Source organism: Myripristis murdjan, chromosome 17 (genome assembly GCF_902150065.1).
Source record: "Myripristis murdjan chromosome 17, fMyrMur1.1, whole genome shotgun sequence".
NCBI classification, from domain to species: Eukaryota; Metazoa; Chordata; class Actinopteri; order Holocentriformes; family Holocentridae; genus Myripristis; species Myripristis murdjan.
The window spans coordinates 12,691,746-12,705,661 of record NC_043996.1 but is presented as its reverse complement, the minus strand read 5'-3'; the positions used below and the strand labels follow the sequence as shown (position 1 = coordinate 12,705,661).

The 13,916-nt window shown below is 43.5% G+C and overlaps 1 protein-coding gene across 2 annotated transcripts in view; it reads left to right on the top strand.

Moving 5' to 3' along the window:
- Window positions 1-13,916, top strand: part of LOC115375118 (cAMP-specific 3',5'-cyclic phosphodiesterase 4B-like) — a 41,630-nt gene extending 27,714 nt beyond the window's left edge. Inside the window, exons 1-10 of one of the 2 annotated variants that reach the window (XM_030074446.1) lie at window positions 4,697-5,157; window positions 5,766-5,859; window positions 8,479-8,717; window positions 8,915-9,013; window positions 9,479-9,643; window positions 10,547-10,646; window positions 10,863-11,017; window positions 11,165-11,287; window positions 11,374-11,556; window positions 12,138-13,916. In XM_030074446.1, coding sequence (XP_029930306.1) covers window positions 5,110-5,157; window positions 5,766-5,859; window positions 8,479-8,717; window positions 8,915-9,013; window positions 9,479-9,643; window positions 10,547-10,646; window positions 10,863-11,017; window positions 11,165-11,287; window positions 11,374-11,556; window positions 12,138-12,515 — 1,584 coding nt within the window. In that variant the 5' untranslated portion in view covers window positions 4,697-5,109 and the 3' untranslated portion in view covers window positions 12,516-13,916. Of the gene's footprint in view, window positions 1-4,696; window positions 5,158-5,765; window positions 5,860-8,478; window positions 8,718-8,914; window positions 9,014-9,478; window positions 9,644-10,546; window positions 10,647-10,862; window positions 11,018-11,164; window positions 11,288-11,373; window positions 11,557-12,137 lie in introns of those variants that run through there. The other variant, XM_030074445.1, reaches the window with a different exon arrangement.

Sequence of the window (13,916 nt, the reverse complement as noted above, 5' to 3'; positions counted from 1 at the left end):
TTACGAAAATCGCTGTCAGGTCAACTGTGGTTTAATTTAAAGTGAATCAGCACACCACAGTACAGCTGAACTAGAATAAGAGGAAGAAAAAAAAAACAATTACTTTATTTGGAGCAGACTGCTTAATATTGCCATGATGCACATAAACGTTCTGAACACCTTGTCATTTTTCGCGGACCTCACTCCCTGTCACCGTACTCTGTGCAACATTGCTCAGCCCTAACACTGTCAGAGGAGACAGTATGGCGGCATCAGAGTATAATCACCCAGGGTGGCGCTGTCCACTTCCTCCGGTAGTCTATACACAGTAGCAGTACAGTGGGTGCTGTGGTTTGAGGGAGGGATGGAGGAGAGCAAGAGGAGGTGGAGGGGAGGTAGACTGTGACGGGTGACTGTGACCGTGACACCGGTTTCCTGTCTCTGTGTTTCCTCTGCCCCCCACCACCCGCTCTCCTCCTTCTCTGCTCCCTGGTCACCAGACGACAATAGCAACATCAGAACTAGGTGGCCAGGTTGAGGCTTTACAGTCATCCACGTCACTGGGACCCTTAAGACAATGAACTGCACACAGCAACACAGTCAGTTGTTCAGGCAGGCTGCAGAGCACATTGTCAACTGTGAGTCATAGTCCTCCTATGTAGAAAACCTGACTTTTGTTATTGACCAATTCTGTGTTTTCAGGAACAAACGTTGATAGAGTGGAGGTCAAGAGTTTAAGTTTGGTATGTGTCAATGTGGGCAATTGTGTGGTTGTACAGAGAACAGGACGAAGAATTTATTGTTCCATGTGCTCAGTCATTGCAAAATCGGTGTTCAAATTGGTGTACATGGTTTCATTATTGCATGGGGACACCCCTAATGAACTAGGCTGTCTGCAGCATTTTGTGCAAGGCTTTTCGCTCTGTCCTAGCCTTAAGATGACGTGATGCTTGACAAAGAGCCTGCACAACCCATTTCTCTCCAGAACCAAAGTTAATGACCACCATTACCGCTCATGCATGGAGAGGATGTAATAGAGAATTTTATCCACCTATGATCAGACCGAGCGGTGTCTCCACTTTCATTTTCCAAGGGCACAGGTGTATCCGGGGGTCCGGGACCACACACCCTGTTGACCGCCAGCCTGGTCGCTGTGACCTCAGAGCGGGGAGCAGCTATGCTGCCCCTCACTATCATTAGCCTAGCCACACTTCCATTCTGACGTTGGTGACGGCCTTGGACAAACACCGCCATCTGAATCCAGTTAGCAGAGTGGTGCTTTTGCGGGTTAGCGTGCAAGTGAGGCCTTAGCAGAGCGCAAGCGAGTAGGAAACTTAAACTCACGTGTGGTCACTTCAACTTTGAAGCGCCGCCGTCTTTGGAGGGGAAAAAATGACAAAATTATTGAAACAGATGTAGTTGTGGGTCAGTAGCTTTAGCAAGGGTAATGGACATTAAATTATAGTGTGGTGATTCCATTTGACTGAAGGGGTGGCAAGGAGATGAGATGAGACAAGCTGCAGTAGTGATTATAGTGTCTAATTGTAAATAAGAAGTGTTTTAGAGCTACAAACTGCATTTTGTCTTGGAAAATAAGGCAATATAAATGTTGTATAAAATATTTCCTGTGTACTTTAATTGAACTCCTTTCTAGGAATTGTGCTAACTAAATGGTGAAAAGTCCTAAGGCATGTTGACACTGTAAACAGCTGCAAATGGGACAGAGGTGGCTGACATTGGGTCACTCTGGGCATTGCATGGCTTTCACAGCCATTGCAATATACTGGTCTAACTGTGCAATCAGGCTTACTTCATTTTTTCCACCTCCTTCTGTTTCATCCAAGGTCAAAGAGGCTGCACAAATTGGGACAATGCTTAAAAACTGCTCCTCAAGGGAATCCATCTTAGTAATTTTTAATTTCATCATAATGTCATACGTTAGCATGACTGTCTGCTCAAGTTACACTCTGAGACTTTACCAAGGAGTGCTCAGGTATGTTAGTTGATTGGTGCCTGAGGCCATGTCAGGAGGATAAATATCTACCGGTAAATGTCCTCAAAGAGTTAGTCTGCCAGCAAATAAGTAAAGGGAAGTAGGTGGGGACTCAAGCTTGGGCCTGTGGTGGAGGGAGGAGCCATCGCTCTCAGATAGACTGTGTAGGCCAGTTAGTCAACTCAGCTTTATCGCTATATGTTTCCTGTCTGACGCCACATCAGAAAAGAGAGTACACACGGGAAGCAGGCACAGTCTGAGACACACTGAACGGAGCTCAACAGAACTCTTGAAACTTTACAGGCTTTCTTGCGTACAGTGTTTGGTTTTTAGCTCGCGGGACAATGGGATTATGCTGTTCTGAAAAGAGTAAGAAAAACTTTGGGATGCTTACAAGTTGGAAACAGGTGAGTTGGTTTCAGAGCTTCTCTGCACACTGCCATATGGTTGACTGGAGTAGATACACTGATTTTATGCAAAACAAATACAATTTTTTTGTATTTAAGACGGACTCACTGATAAATATTGTGTTTAGTTTATATTTTTCATGAATTACACTGGGTTTTTTTGTCTTATATTGGCTTTGATGTTTTAACATCATAATCAGTAAGATTAAACCTTCATTGTCCAGGTATCTGACTAGAAAGAAAACTTTTGCACATTTGGTGTCAGTTTTAAGAAGAGTTCAACTTATCATAAAATGGTCACTCATAAGCTGTGTTATGGCTTTCACCCTAAGATATGACTGAAGCTTTGCACTGGACAAGACAGAGCAGTGTCTACAGCACACACCTACACAGTATCTTATCATAGTCTATTTTGAATATGCAAAGTTTCTTTTTGCGACCTCAGATGATATTCTTCCGAGAATTACCCACAAACATTTTCATTATTGCATGTGAAACTTCTCTTGATTACCTAAGAAAAGAGTTCACTCTGAATGTGAAAGCTCTTGGCTAACATAACAGGATGTATGGGTTGACGCCATGCGTTGAGTAATCTACCCTTCTGAGTACACTCACAGACCTGTCATCATGCTTGAGCATATGCCGTGCGTCTGAACTGAACTACATGACCCAGGGGGGGAAACACAGAGCGGCATGTGGCTCTGAGTCTGATTCATTTCCTAGAGGTCACACTGTTCCCCTGCTTGAAAGAGTGAATTGCAAGTCCGTTTGAAATGGAATAAAGCCGCTTGATTCCAAGCTCAACTTTTTTTTCCTCTTTACGAGCTTTCTTTGATTTTTATGGACTGTCTCTGGCAGTTAGATTTGTGGGGTTTCAAGTGCAGCCAACGCTTTGAGAGTGGTGTTCAAGTTTCACAGTCAAGTAGAAGTTAGCTGTCTACTTGACAGCTATTAGACAGCTGTTGAGGCCACAGAGTGCCTGGTTCAGTAAGAGGAGAAAGGCCCCATTGTGAGAATTAAAAAAAAAAAAACTTCCAAAAAGGCACAATTACTGTTGAAAAGTCTTTTTTCATATGTCATATTATGGTAATTGCGATCATTTGGGGTGTCAAGAAATGACAAAAAAGGGAAAGTAAAGCATGAATTCTTAGAAATAAAGTAATTGTAATTCTATGCAGCGTTATTCCACTGCATTGATTATTAGGAATAGGATAAGGTCAAGATGTTGTTGTGCATTGATGTTTCACTTTCTCGATAAGAAAAGCCATTTTGTTGATTGATATCAGCAACACTGGTCAGAATCTGCATTCTCTAAATCAGGAATTGTGTTCTAAACGGCTGTGTTTTACCGGTGTGTGTAGCCTGGCTGTGTCTACATCTGCAGCATCTGTGCTGCGTACATGTGTGGTGTATGAGCAAGCATGTATGTGGGAGCCTTTGGTGCCTGTTTGTGCGTGCATGTGTGAGTATGTGGCTTGATGTGATGTGATGTGTTCAGAGGCGGGGGGACCACCGTGAGAACGACTGAGTGGGCCATGTGACTCTGTTGCCATGGCGTTCAGGTTGTCGTGCAATTGGTGCTATACTGGTGGGCTGCAGACTGAGAACTCTCTGTCTCCTTCTCATTTTTTTGTCTGCCTCATCTCCATTTTTGCCTTTCCTACCACAGACTGCTGCAGCGAGGCAAGAAAATATAGTAGACACAGTATACTGGCACGACGACATAGAACATGTGTATATATATATATATATATATATATATGTTCTATGAGTAGCTCCTCAAAATATAGCATTACCATGAAATACTTACTGTTTCCTGTAGCATTGTGCCCTACCATGATAGCAAAAATAGCACTCAACAAAAGTAGTCAATACAAAGTGTCACCCATGTGATAAACACCCCAGTGCTTTGAAGCCTCATATTGCGCAGTATGTGTTGGATCTGTTCTGCATTACTGAGCAGGGGGAGAAAATCGAGGAGGGAGGGAGAGAGATGGAGGTGGAGGGGGGATTCTCCAAGCTCCTGTTTTCTGCAGTGGTGTGCATGTCTCAGTGTTTAGTGAGGGAGGGAGGCAGACAGAGAGACACACACAAAGACAGACAGAGAGAGGGAGAGAGAGAGAGAGAGAGAGAGAGAGAGAGAGAGAGAGAGAGAGAGAGAGAGAGAGAGAGAGAGAGAGAGAGAGAGCCTCCACCAGCCCTGTCTGCCACAGGGGACTCTACGACTGGAAGCCCCCCGCCTCCCTCCATCCCTCCTTTCCCTTCCTTCCTTTCCTCCCTCTCTTAGAGCCTGCCTTTCCTCTCCGCCTCACTCAGACTGGGGCTGGGGACGGCTGGATCTCCTCTGCATGTCACTGGATTTTGTTCGGATAGTGACAGGAGGAGAGAGGGGGGTTTAGAGTTGTGGAAACGGAATAGACAAAGGGAAATATTGACCACAGCCAGGGGGATTCCATCGTTCTCTAGCTGCTGGTTTGTATCCTGGAAGACGAGGGACGACGCCGGGGATATGAGGAGGCGCTTTTGGCTGGGGATGCGGGGGTCTGCCACAGCCCCTCTGTAGAGAGGTTTTTTGTTTTTTTGTACTCTAGTTGACCATTGGAAGCCAGCGGTTTGCTGGTGCTTTGTGCTTCAGGCTGTAGGGTTGAGCTCAGCCTTGGGGGTCCACTCAGAGAGGAGCATACAGGGCTTCTGCTGGGGAACGCCAGGGGCACAGCACAGCTCAGCACCATGCCTGAGGCCAACTACCTGCTCTCTGTCTCCTGGGGATACATCAAGGTGTGTCCCAAAGGAAAGTTGCAATGGAAGGGAGTCTGAGTGTGTGTGTGTGTGTGTGTGTGTGTGTGTGTGTGTGTGTGTGTGTGTGTGTATGCAAATGCATGTGTGTGTCTGTGCCTGCAATCATATGTGCAGTACATGTTGTAACTGCCTCAGATTGCCTACTGTGATTTTCAATTATATCTTCAAATGTCTTATTAGATTAGCCTAATTCTGTCATCATGCAAGTTCCAGCACTAGCTCAGTGGTTGCGTGTACCGAGCAAAAATTTGGCGCATTGGGTTTCACTGGAAAAATCGCACATAAACATTATAGTGTATCTTGTTTGTTTATGCTGAAACGCTAAATGGTCAAGCTTAACGGCTAACTCAAACCAGGACCCCGAAAACATAAACACTGACCTTATATGGTGTCTAAAATACAGAGGCTTCTCCCATGGGACATACTCCAATGGAAAATAACAGGAAATACTTTATTCCTGCTCTGCTTGGAAACAGACATCATGAATCTGATGACGATATAATGAATGTGTTTGTTATTGAGAAGAGTCTTTATAATGTGCCCATGTATCTTAAATATTTTGTTTGATTTTTTTTCTCTGACTCCAGTTCAAGAGGATGCTGAACCGGGAGCTGAGCCATCTGTCAGAGATGAGTCGCTCTGGCAACCAAGTGTCAGAGTACATCTCCAACACCTTCCTAGGTGAGCACAGTTTGCACATGCACACACACAGCAATATGTATGCATGCACATAGACACACATACAGCCACTTGCACCCAGTCTGAAGACAGCATTGCACCAAAAATGCTGTATTGTTATGCCTCCCTTAATTTTTTTCCCATAATTGATATACTCAAGTCACAATACTCTGTATGTATAAATACAATGTGAATACTGAACAAGGCAGCAGGGGAATGGGGAATGACATAGACAGCCAAGGTCATGAGGTTACTCTAAGCATGTGCTGAGTAGTGGAGAACCTCGTTGTTGGTCTGCACCACTGCTCTCAAACCAGTCTGATCTGGTCTGGAAGAGCAAGAGACACAGAGAGAGAGAGGTGGAGAGAGAGAGAGAGAGGTGGAGAGAGAGAGGGAGAGTCCCCTCGCTCTCTCTGCAGAGGAAGGTGGAAGGAGGAAGGGACTTATACTAAGGGAAGACTTGACTCTGGAGGGAAGACAGGCAATGTGAGGGGGAGAAAGAGGGTTTGTGTACGTGGTAATGCGGGTGCACATGAGTTTGTGTGTGTGTGTGTGTGTGTGTGTGTGTGTGTGTGTGTGTGTGTGTGTGTGTGTGTGTGTGCGTGTTTGTGCAGAGCCATGAGGGCCAGATAGACACTGCATTATTCATCAAGAGGACAGCAGTGTTTCCTTGTCTCTTAAAAGCCTAGCGGCATTTCATGACTCACAGCCAGCCAGCCAGCCTCCCTTGCAACTAGCCAGCCAGTTAGCCCATCAGCTATACAGGAAACAGCCTTCAAACCAGCCAACCAACTCAGTAGCCAGTTGCACAGTCAGCTAGTCAGTCTGCCAGTCTTTTAGCCATCATCCAGACTGCCAGCAATACAGGGCTGTTTACAGTCTTATACTGGGAGTCCACAGCTTGTCTGCCTTCAGCTCCGCTTAACTGCGCACTGCGCTGTTCTGCTCAGCCTGGTAGAGATGCCTCCATCTTCTCCTCTCAGAGGGGAAAAAAACAAAAGAGGAACAGGGAGACAAGGGGATAGAGGGAACACAGAGATTGAGGGATCAAGGAAAAACAGAGGGATGAGTGATGGTGGGGAAATGAGATGTTTCTCAACACTTGAAATAATGTGGTGAAAGCGAGAGCTGTGCTTGGGGAAAAGAGACAAGCACAATGAGAATTGGAAGCTCGGCTTTGCTTTGAAGCTTTGCAGTTTTGTTGTCATCTGCATTGCAGCTAGCACCTGTCAGGTGTAGTGAGATCATTTTCCTGTGCCTTGTAGAGAATGCAGCTGAGATATTTATTTTCACTGTGGCGTATGTGGCGCACATACACAGACAGCAGCCTCATGCACGCACACACAGATACACAGTCAGCTGCACACAGCATGTGAGGACCTCACTCAACCTAAAGATCAGTCGACTCACCTGCAGCTTGTCTACCCGCATAGCATGCAGTCCCTCCTCTAACTGTTTCTGCTTTATTTGAGCCAGCTTTCCACATTTCTACGGATTGTTGTGGTTTATTGCTCCAGACGTCATTCGTTTTCTCAGAATGCACAGGCCATTGAGGCATTATCAGATTTCATAATGCCTCATTAACACTTGGTGACCCATTTTTTCAATATGACATTCTTGTCACCAGCATATAAACTCAGTGGCCACTTCATTGGGCACACCTGCACATCTAATACAATCCAATAGAACTGCTCTGCCATAAAGTTTACTTTTATGAAGCCTATAATGCTCAGGCTTTCTTTTTGTCAAAGTAATAGAGGTGTTCATTCAATTCTATGTTTGGCATTGTAGTTAGTAGTGCTGTTGTACTGGACTGCATTTTATTGAGAACTGTTTCTGTCGTCCTCATGTATGTACAAAGAGCGGGCAAAAAAATTTGAAATGCCTCAATGTATAATGTGGTGCAGTACAAGACCTCTGCAAACTACAACCTCCATAATAAACATATAATTACATGAACACATTCACCACAATGTCAACAAAAACTGAACATGATGAACTTTCTTAAAAGGTAGAATTTATGGCAGAGGTGTTTTTTTTGAACTGCATTAGATTGTATAGTTGGACCTAATAAAGCGGCCACTGAGTGCATACATGTATTAGTATAACTGATTCAAGTTTTAAATTTTATGTCCATACTTCTGTTGGTGGAAGGGAACTGTGTGGAGGAGACTAACTGAAGCATTGCCTTGCTAATTGAATCACTGTCAAAAGATGCAATGATTTAATGTGATGTCGCCCTAGTGTTAGAAGTCAACTATCTCTCCCAGTTAACCTTGTTTACTCAGTACAGTGGCAACACAGGCCAGGGTACTAATCTAGCATCATTTGATCCAGTCTGGTTTTTGGCTTTGGGCGAATTTTGACCTCTACAATTTTTTAGATATTTGCTGCCAAATGTGATCATTTCTACAAGATTGAAGAACCTTGATAATAATAGATTTTGTCATAATGTAATCCATGATATATATCAAATATAATTTTAAAAAATCACAATAATATTGCAATATTTCAATGAGACAATATTGTGATCTTACATTTTGGACACCGCGCAATCCTGCCACCTTTTAAATGCTTTCCTTTTGACCTTTACTTTATGTTTCCCTCTTGCATTTCCCTCAGACAAGCAGAATGAGTTGGAGCTGCCATGCCCAGTTCCCAAGTCCAGGGAGAGGAAGAGGAGGCAGGGCCACCAGGGGCATCATGCCAGCCAGCAGGTCCAGCAGCAGCAGCAGCAGCAACAGGGTGGGATGATGACTCAGATCAGCGGGGTGAGGAAGGTCAGCCATACGCCCAGTCTCTCTGGCTGCACCGTCAATCGCTTCGGGGTGAAGACCGACCAGGAGGAGCTGCTGTCTAAGGTACACAGATAACCCATTTTTGTGGGGAAATCACCCAGGAAAGGAATAGTTCAGGTGGAAACTTCGCCACTCCATAGGGAGAACAGCTAAGGAGGGTGGAATATGGGAACAGAAAAATATGGGAAAATGAAAAAACGGCATGAAAATTAAGTGGAAATCTTTCTGTGTCTATCCCCTCCATCTCACCCGCCCAACAGGACCTGGAAAACATCAATAAATGGGGCCTGAATATCTTCAGGGTGGCAGAGCACTCCCACAACCGACCGCTCACATGCATCATGTACGCCATCTTTCAGGTCAGTTCCCTCTGTTTTCATTCCCCTCACCTTCCACCTCTTTGCCAGTCAAAAAGTGTACACTCTCGCTAAAGTATGCACACATGCACAGCTATACTAGGCAAGAGGGTGGTGAGTCACCACCACCGCATAGCCTGCTTCACTGTACAGTATGTTCTCTGTTATGTTCAGCTGTCGGTATCACTACAGACATAAGAACATCTGCTAGATGGAAAAGAGCACTAAAAATTGATTTCTAACAGTGAATCATCCTGGCAGCACTGTGGATTGTTTTTCATTTTCTGCCCTTTTTCTAGTATATGAAGCACAATTTGCCAAGTATAGTGTTACGAACAAATTTAAGGTCAGATCTGCTGTGCGTTCTGTTAAAAACAACGGCCAACATGCCACGACACTTGCAGTAAAGAATCGTTTCTCACTAATTAGGTTTTGTTTTTGTCTTTTCTCTCTGTGTATCGCATGCAGGAGCGAGACCTGATGAGAACATTCAAGATTCCAGCAGACACCTTTGTGACGTTCATGCTGACCCTGGAGGACCACTATCACTCGGATGTGGCCTATCACAACAGCCTGCACGCTGCCGACGTAGCCCAGTCCACACACATCCTGCTGTCCACCCCCGCTCTGGACGTAAGTATTTACAGATTTCACTTTCCAGCCACCGCTTTGATTTAAATGGGCATTCACAGATCCTTAAGAGGTGTTAAAATGCTGTAAAATCAATGATATAAAGCCTTTGTATAAATTACATATAGCCATATCTTTAAGAGGTGTGAAAATGCTGTAAAATAAATTCTATAAATCCTGAAAAGGGTATTAAAATGTCCTTAATAAAATTATTAGATGACTTTTTTCACCTTGCATTAACTATTTTTTTGTTTATTAAACACAATGAAACTTCTTGTCCATTGACAGTTCATTTTCTGTTGCTTTTTTCTGACATTGCCCATTTAGTTTCAGTTATATCTGTGTAAAACCCCCAAATAATACCTTCAAATTTCATCAGCAGCCAAAAACTTCCCAAGTGTTTTATTACATTAGCTGAGAATAATCAGCAAAACTTTTTTTTTTTTTTTTAACTATTTAAGTGACTATTAGTTGGTTATCAGAATTCTAATTATTTTAATTTCTAGTTGATTGACTAATTGATGAATCGCTCTGTTGATTCAGTGGTAATTGTGTCGCAGTTAATAACACAAATGTGTTATTAACTGCTATGTGATCTATGAACGTTTTTAACTCAAACAGAGATTTCTGTTTGATAGAATTAGCCGGCATCATCTTACCTGATAACTTACTTGATAAGTATTTGAAGTTGAAACTGTGACATCATCTCTCACACATTTATTGGTGTCATTGTGACGACTGGCCTTCAAGCCACAAATAACAGAACAATGCATGCCAGAGAGGATGACAAAGGGAAGGATCGGCATCACACCACCGTCAGAGAGATTCCCTTGTTAAGCCGGTTTCTTTCCTGGAACGCTCATCGCTTTATTTATATCCTTTTCTTCCTCCTCTTTCTCTTCACAGGCGGTCTTCACTGATCTGGAGATCTTGGCGGCCATTTTTGCTGCAGCCATTCACGATGTGGACCACCCAGGAGTGTCCAACCAGTTCCTCATCAACACAAGTAAGACCTGTTTGGCGCTTTTCATCCCTCACAAAAGTGAATACTGATTTATTTAGTCTACATTTAAGAAAAACAGGCAGAAATATTGCATGGTTTAATGAGATTTGTTTTAGGGATACTGAATGGTTACCATAGATACCTGGCTCCATTTAATGTCTTTCCTCCTGTCATTTCTCTTCCCTATCTCCCTCTCTCTCTCCCCCCCTCTGCCTGTAGACTCGGAGCTGGCTCTGATGTACAACGATGAGTCAGTGCTGGAGAACCACCACCTGGCTGTGGGCTTCAAGCTGCTGCAGGAGGAGAACTGCGACATCTTCCAAAACCTCACCAAGAAACAGAGGCAGACCCTCAGGAGGATGGTCATAGACATGGTGAGAGAACGTCTGCATATCTGTCTGATGCTGCAGCCCAGTTTTGTCTTTCATGGCGCTGTCTTTATTTTACGAGCGTCTTGCTTTCTTGCTTGCTTCCTTTTTCTGTCATTACATCATTGTTCTCTCCCTCTTGCACTCTTCCAGGTATTGGCCACTGACATGTCGAAACACATGAGCTTGCTGGCTGACCTGAAGACCATGGTGGAAACCAAGAAGGTGACCAGCTCTGGGGTTCTGCTGCTGGATAACTACACAGACAGGATGCAGGTATGAAGCCCACATACACCCACATACACACACTAAATCACAACAAGAACATGATATCAGATGCTAAAACATTTGCTGTTCTGCAGGTTCTGCGTAACATGGTTCACTGTGCGGACCTGAGCAACCCAACCAAGTCCCTGGATTTGTATCGGCAGTGGACGGACAGGATCATGGACGAGTTCTTCCACCAGGGAGACAGAGAGAGGGAGAGGGGGATGGAGATCAGCCCGATGTGTGACAAACACACCGCCTCAGTGGAGAGAACACAGGTAGAGAGCACATAAGTACCAATACAGTGAAGATGTAATTTCCAACTTGTAAATTCCTGATCAGTGTTGTGTTCAAGGTCTCAACTCAGGAAAAATAGATGCTTACAAAAAGAGGAAATAGCATTTTCCTCCAGGAGGGAATACTAAAAGTGTTCGCTGCAGTATTTGCTTAAATAATAAATAAACACTCATACTGATTCAGTTCTTACTGTAAACAACAGAATGCAATTTGTTTTTGCCATTTTGTGTTCTCTGAAGTAGAACTGAAGTAGGAGAAATTGCACCTCCACCTTTTCCCACTTGAAATTCCAAGTCATATGACCATTGAATTGATTTTTTTCATAAGTCAGAGCTTGTTTTTAACAGATTTCGAGTTGAAATTATCAAACGTTTTTTGAAAAGTCTTGTGTGATTGCTGCAATGTGTTGAAACATTGGTTGGCATTGTGCAATACACACATAGTTACACAAATGTTCAGAAGATATAATATTTTTGATGCAATATACAGTTCGTATGTAATCATGCATTAAATGCAAAAATGACTTTATTCTTACTGACATCACCCTCCTTAACTTTTCCAGGTGGGCTTCATTGATTACATCGTCCACCCTCTGTGGGAAACGTGGGCTGACCTGGTGCACCCTGATGCCCAGGACATCCTGGACACGCTGGAGGACAACAGGAACTGGTACCAGAGCATGATTCCTCAGAGCCCCTCGCCTCCCTTCTACACCAGTGATGGAGAGGGTGGCCGACACGGGGAGGTGGATGGAGCGCCGGTGGGCAACAAGTTCCACTTTGAACTGACGCTGGATGAGCAGGACAGGCAGAGTGCAGAGAGCCAGAGTGGGATGATGGAGACGGCTGGCGGGTGTGATGATGTCACACTACAGGATCACTCCTCTGACCAGGAGGGGGTGGAAACGGCCACGCGTGACGTATCCCCAGCTGAAACATAGCTGAAAACTGTCAGTCGCTGTCAGTCTGGGTGCAGCAAGTTTTTTGCTGCTTTTGGCTGAAATCGTTTAGTTGCAGTGGAGCAATCCTGCAATCTGGCTCTTTGGAGCTGCCTGGCTAAGAGGGCCTGACTGACTGTGCACACCCCTGTAAAAGAGGGTTGGAAACCCTGTGGCAGTTTGTTTTTGAGCCTCCCCAGAGAGAGAGGATGAAGAGGAGTGCCGCCGCAGTTCTTTAAAAAGGGGACTATTGTAGAACTGCAGAAGCAGGGCCGTGGGTCAGTTCCCAAAGATACTGAAGGCAAAGTGGACGATATATAAATCAATGTACTGGGACAAGTGAAGAACTCTGAGCTTGCACTTCAGGACATTTTTTTATGTTCATTTAGATTCTTTGTATTGTGTTGGGATTGGACGCCACCTGGTAAAGTGTCCAATCAAACTACTGGTCAACATGTCTTTGTAGTAGTTTACTTTTTTCTAACACTTGTCTAAGGTTGTGTGCCTTTTTTACAACCATGTCTTTTGTAAGTGTTTTTATAATTTATTGAACACGTTCATGTAGCTGTAAAATATGTTTTCTACAAACAAAAGGACATATTTGTGTCTCACATGGTCTTCCTGATGTTCTGGCAATAGTATAAGCTTCTCCTCACAAAAATGTTCAGTGGATGTAAATCAAAAATCATTGGACTTCCTAGCACAGTTTGCACTTTGTGTAATAGGATGAAGAAGTGTATAACTTAAGCATCAGTTATTTTCTTAGCCACAAGACATTATGTAAAACATGTAAAACCAAATATTATTACATTAGATGTATGAGTATATAGATACAACCCTCATTCAAATATTTTACTAATTTATGCTAATTAATCATATAATCAATTTACTGACTTTGATATAATTCAGTCTCCCTTAAAGTAAAAAAAAAAAAAAGTTTGTGTTTGGTGAAATGTCCAAAGTCAAAAGCTGTAAACAACTCCAAAGATCTTGTGATGGAAGCACTTTGATGTATTCACTGCCACCTTGGAAAAGTGTGACACCATGCTAGACCAGTTGCTAATCTTAACATATTGGTCCTCCCTCCAGACATTGACTGATCCCTCACATCATCCAACATGGAAATTCACTGGTCATTTCATTTAACCAACTCCAAATTTGAACCGGAAGAGTTCTAGCTAATCAAAGGCAACAATTAAATACACTTTCATTAAAACATTTTTGAGAAAAGAATAAAAAAAAAGCCTAATTCAAAGGGAGCTTAACTTTAACTTTTTCATCCCCATTCCTGACAGACACAGCATTCCAGTTAATGAAAACATTTCAACTCAAAGTGACATGTTTTGAGCTCTGAATGACAGTAGACTGCGTGCACACATAACATACATAAAAGATAGCGATTAG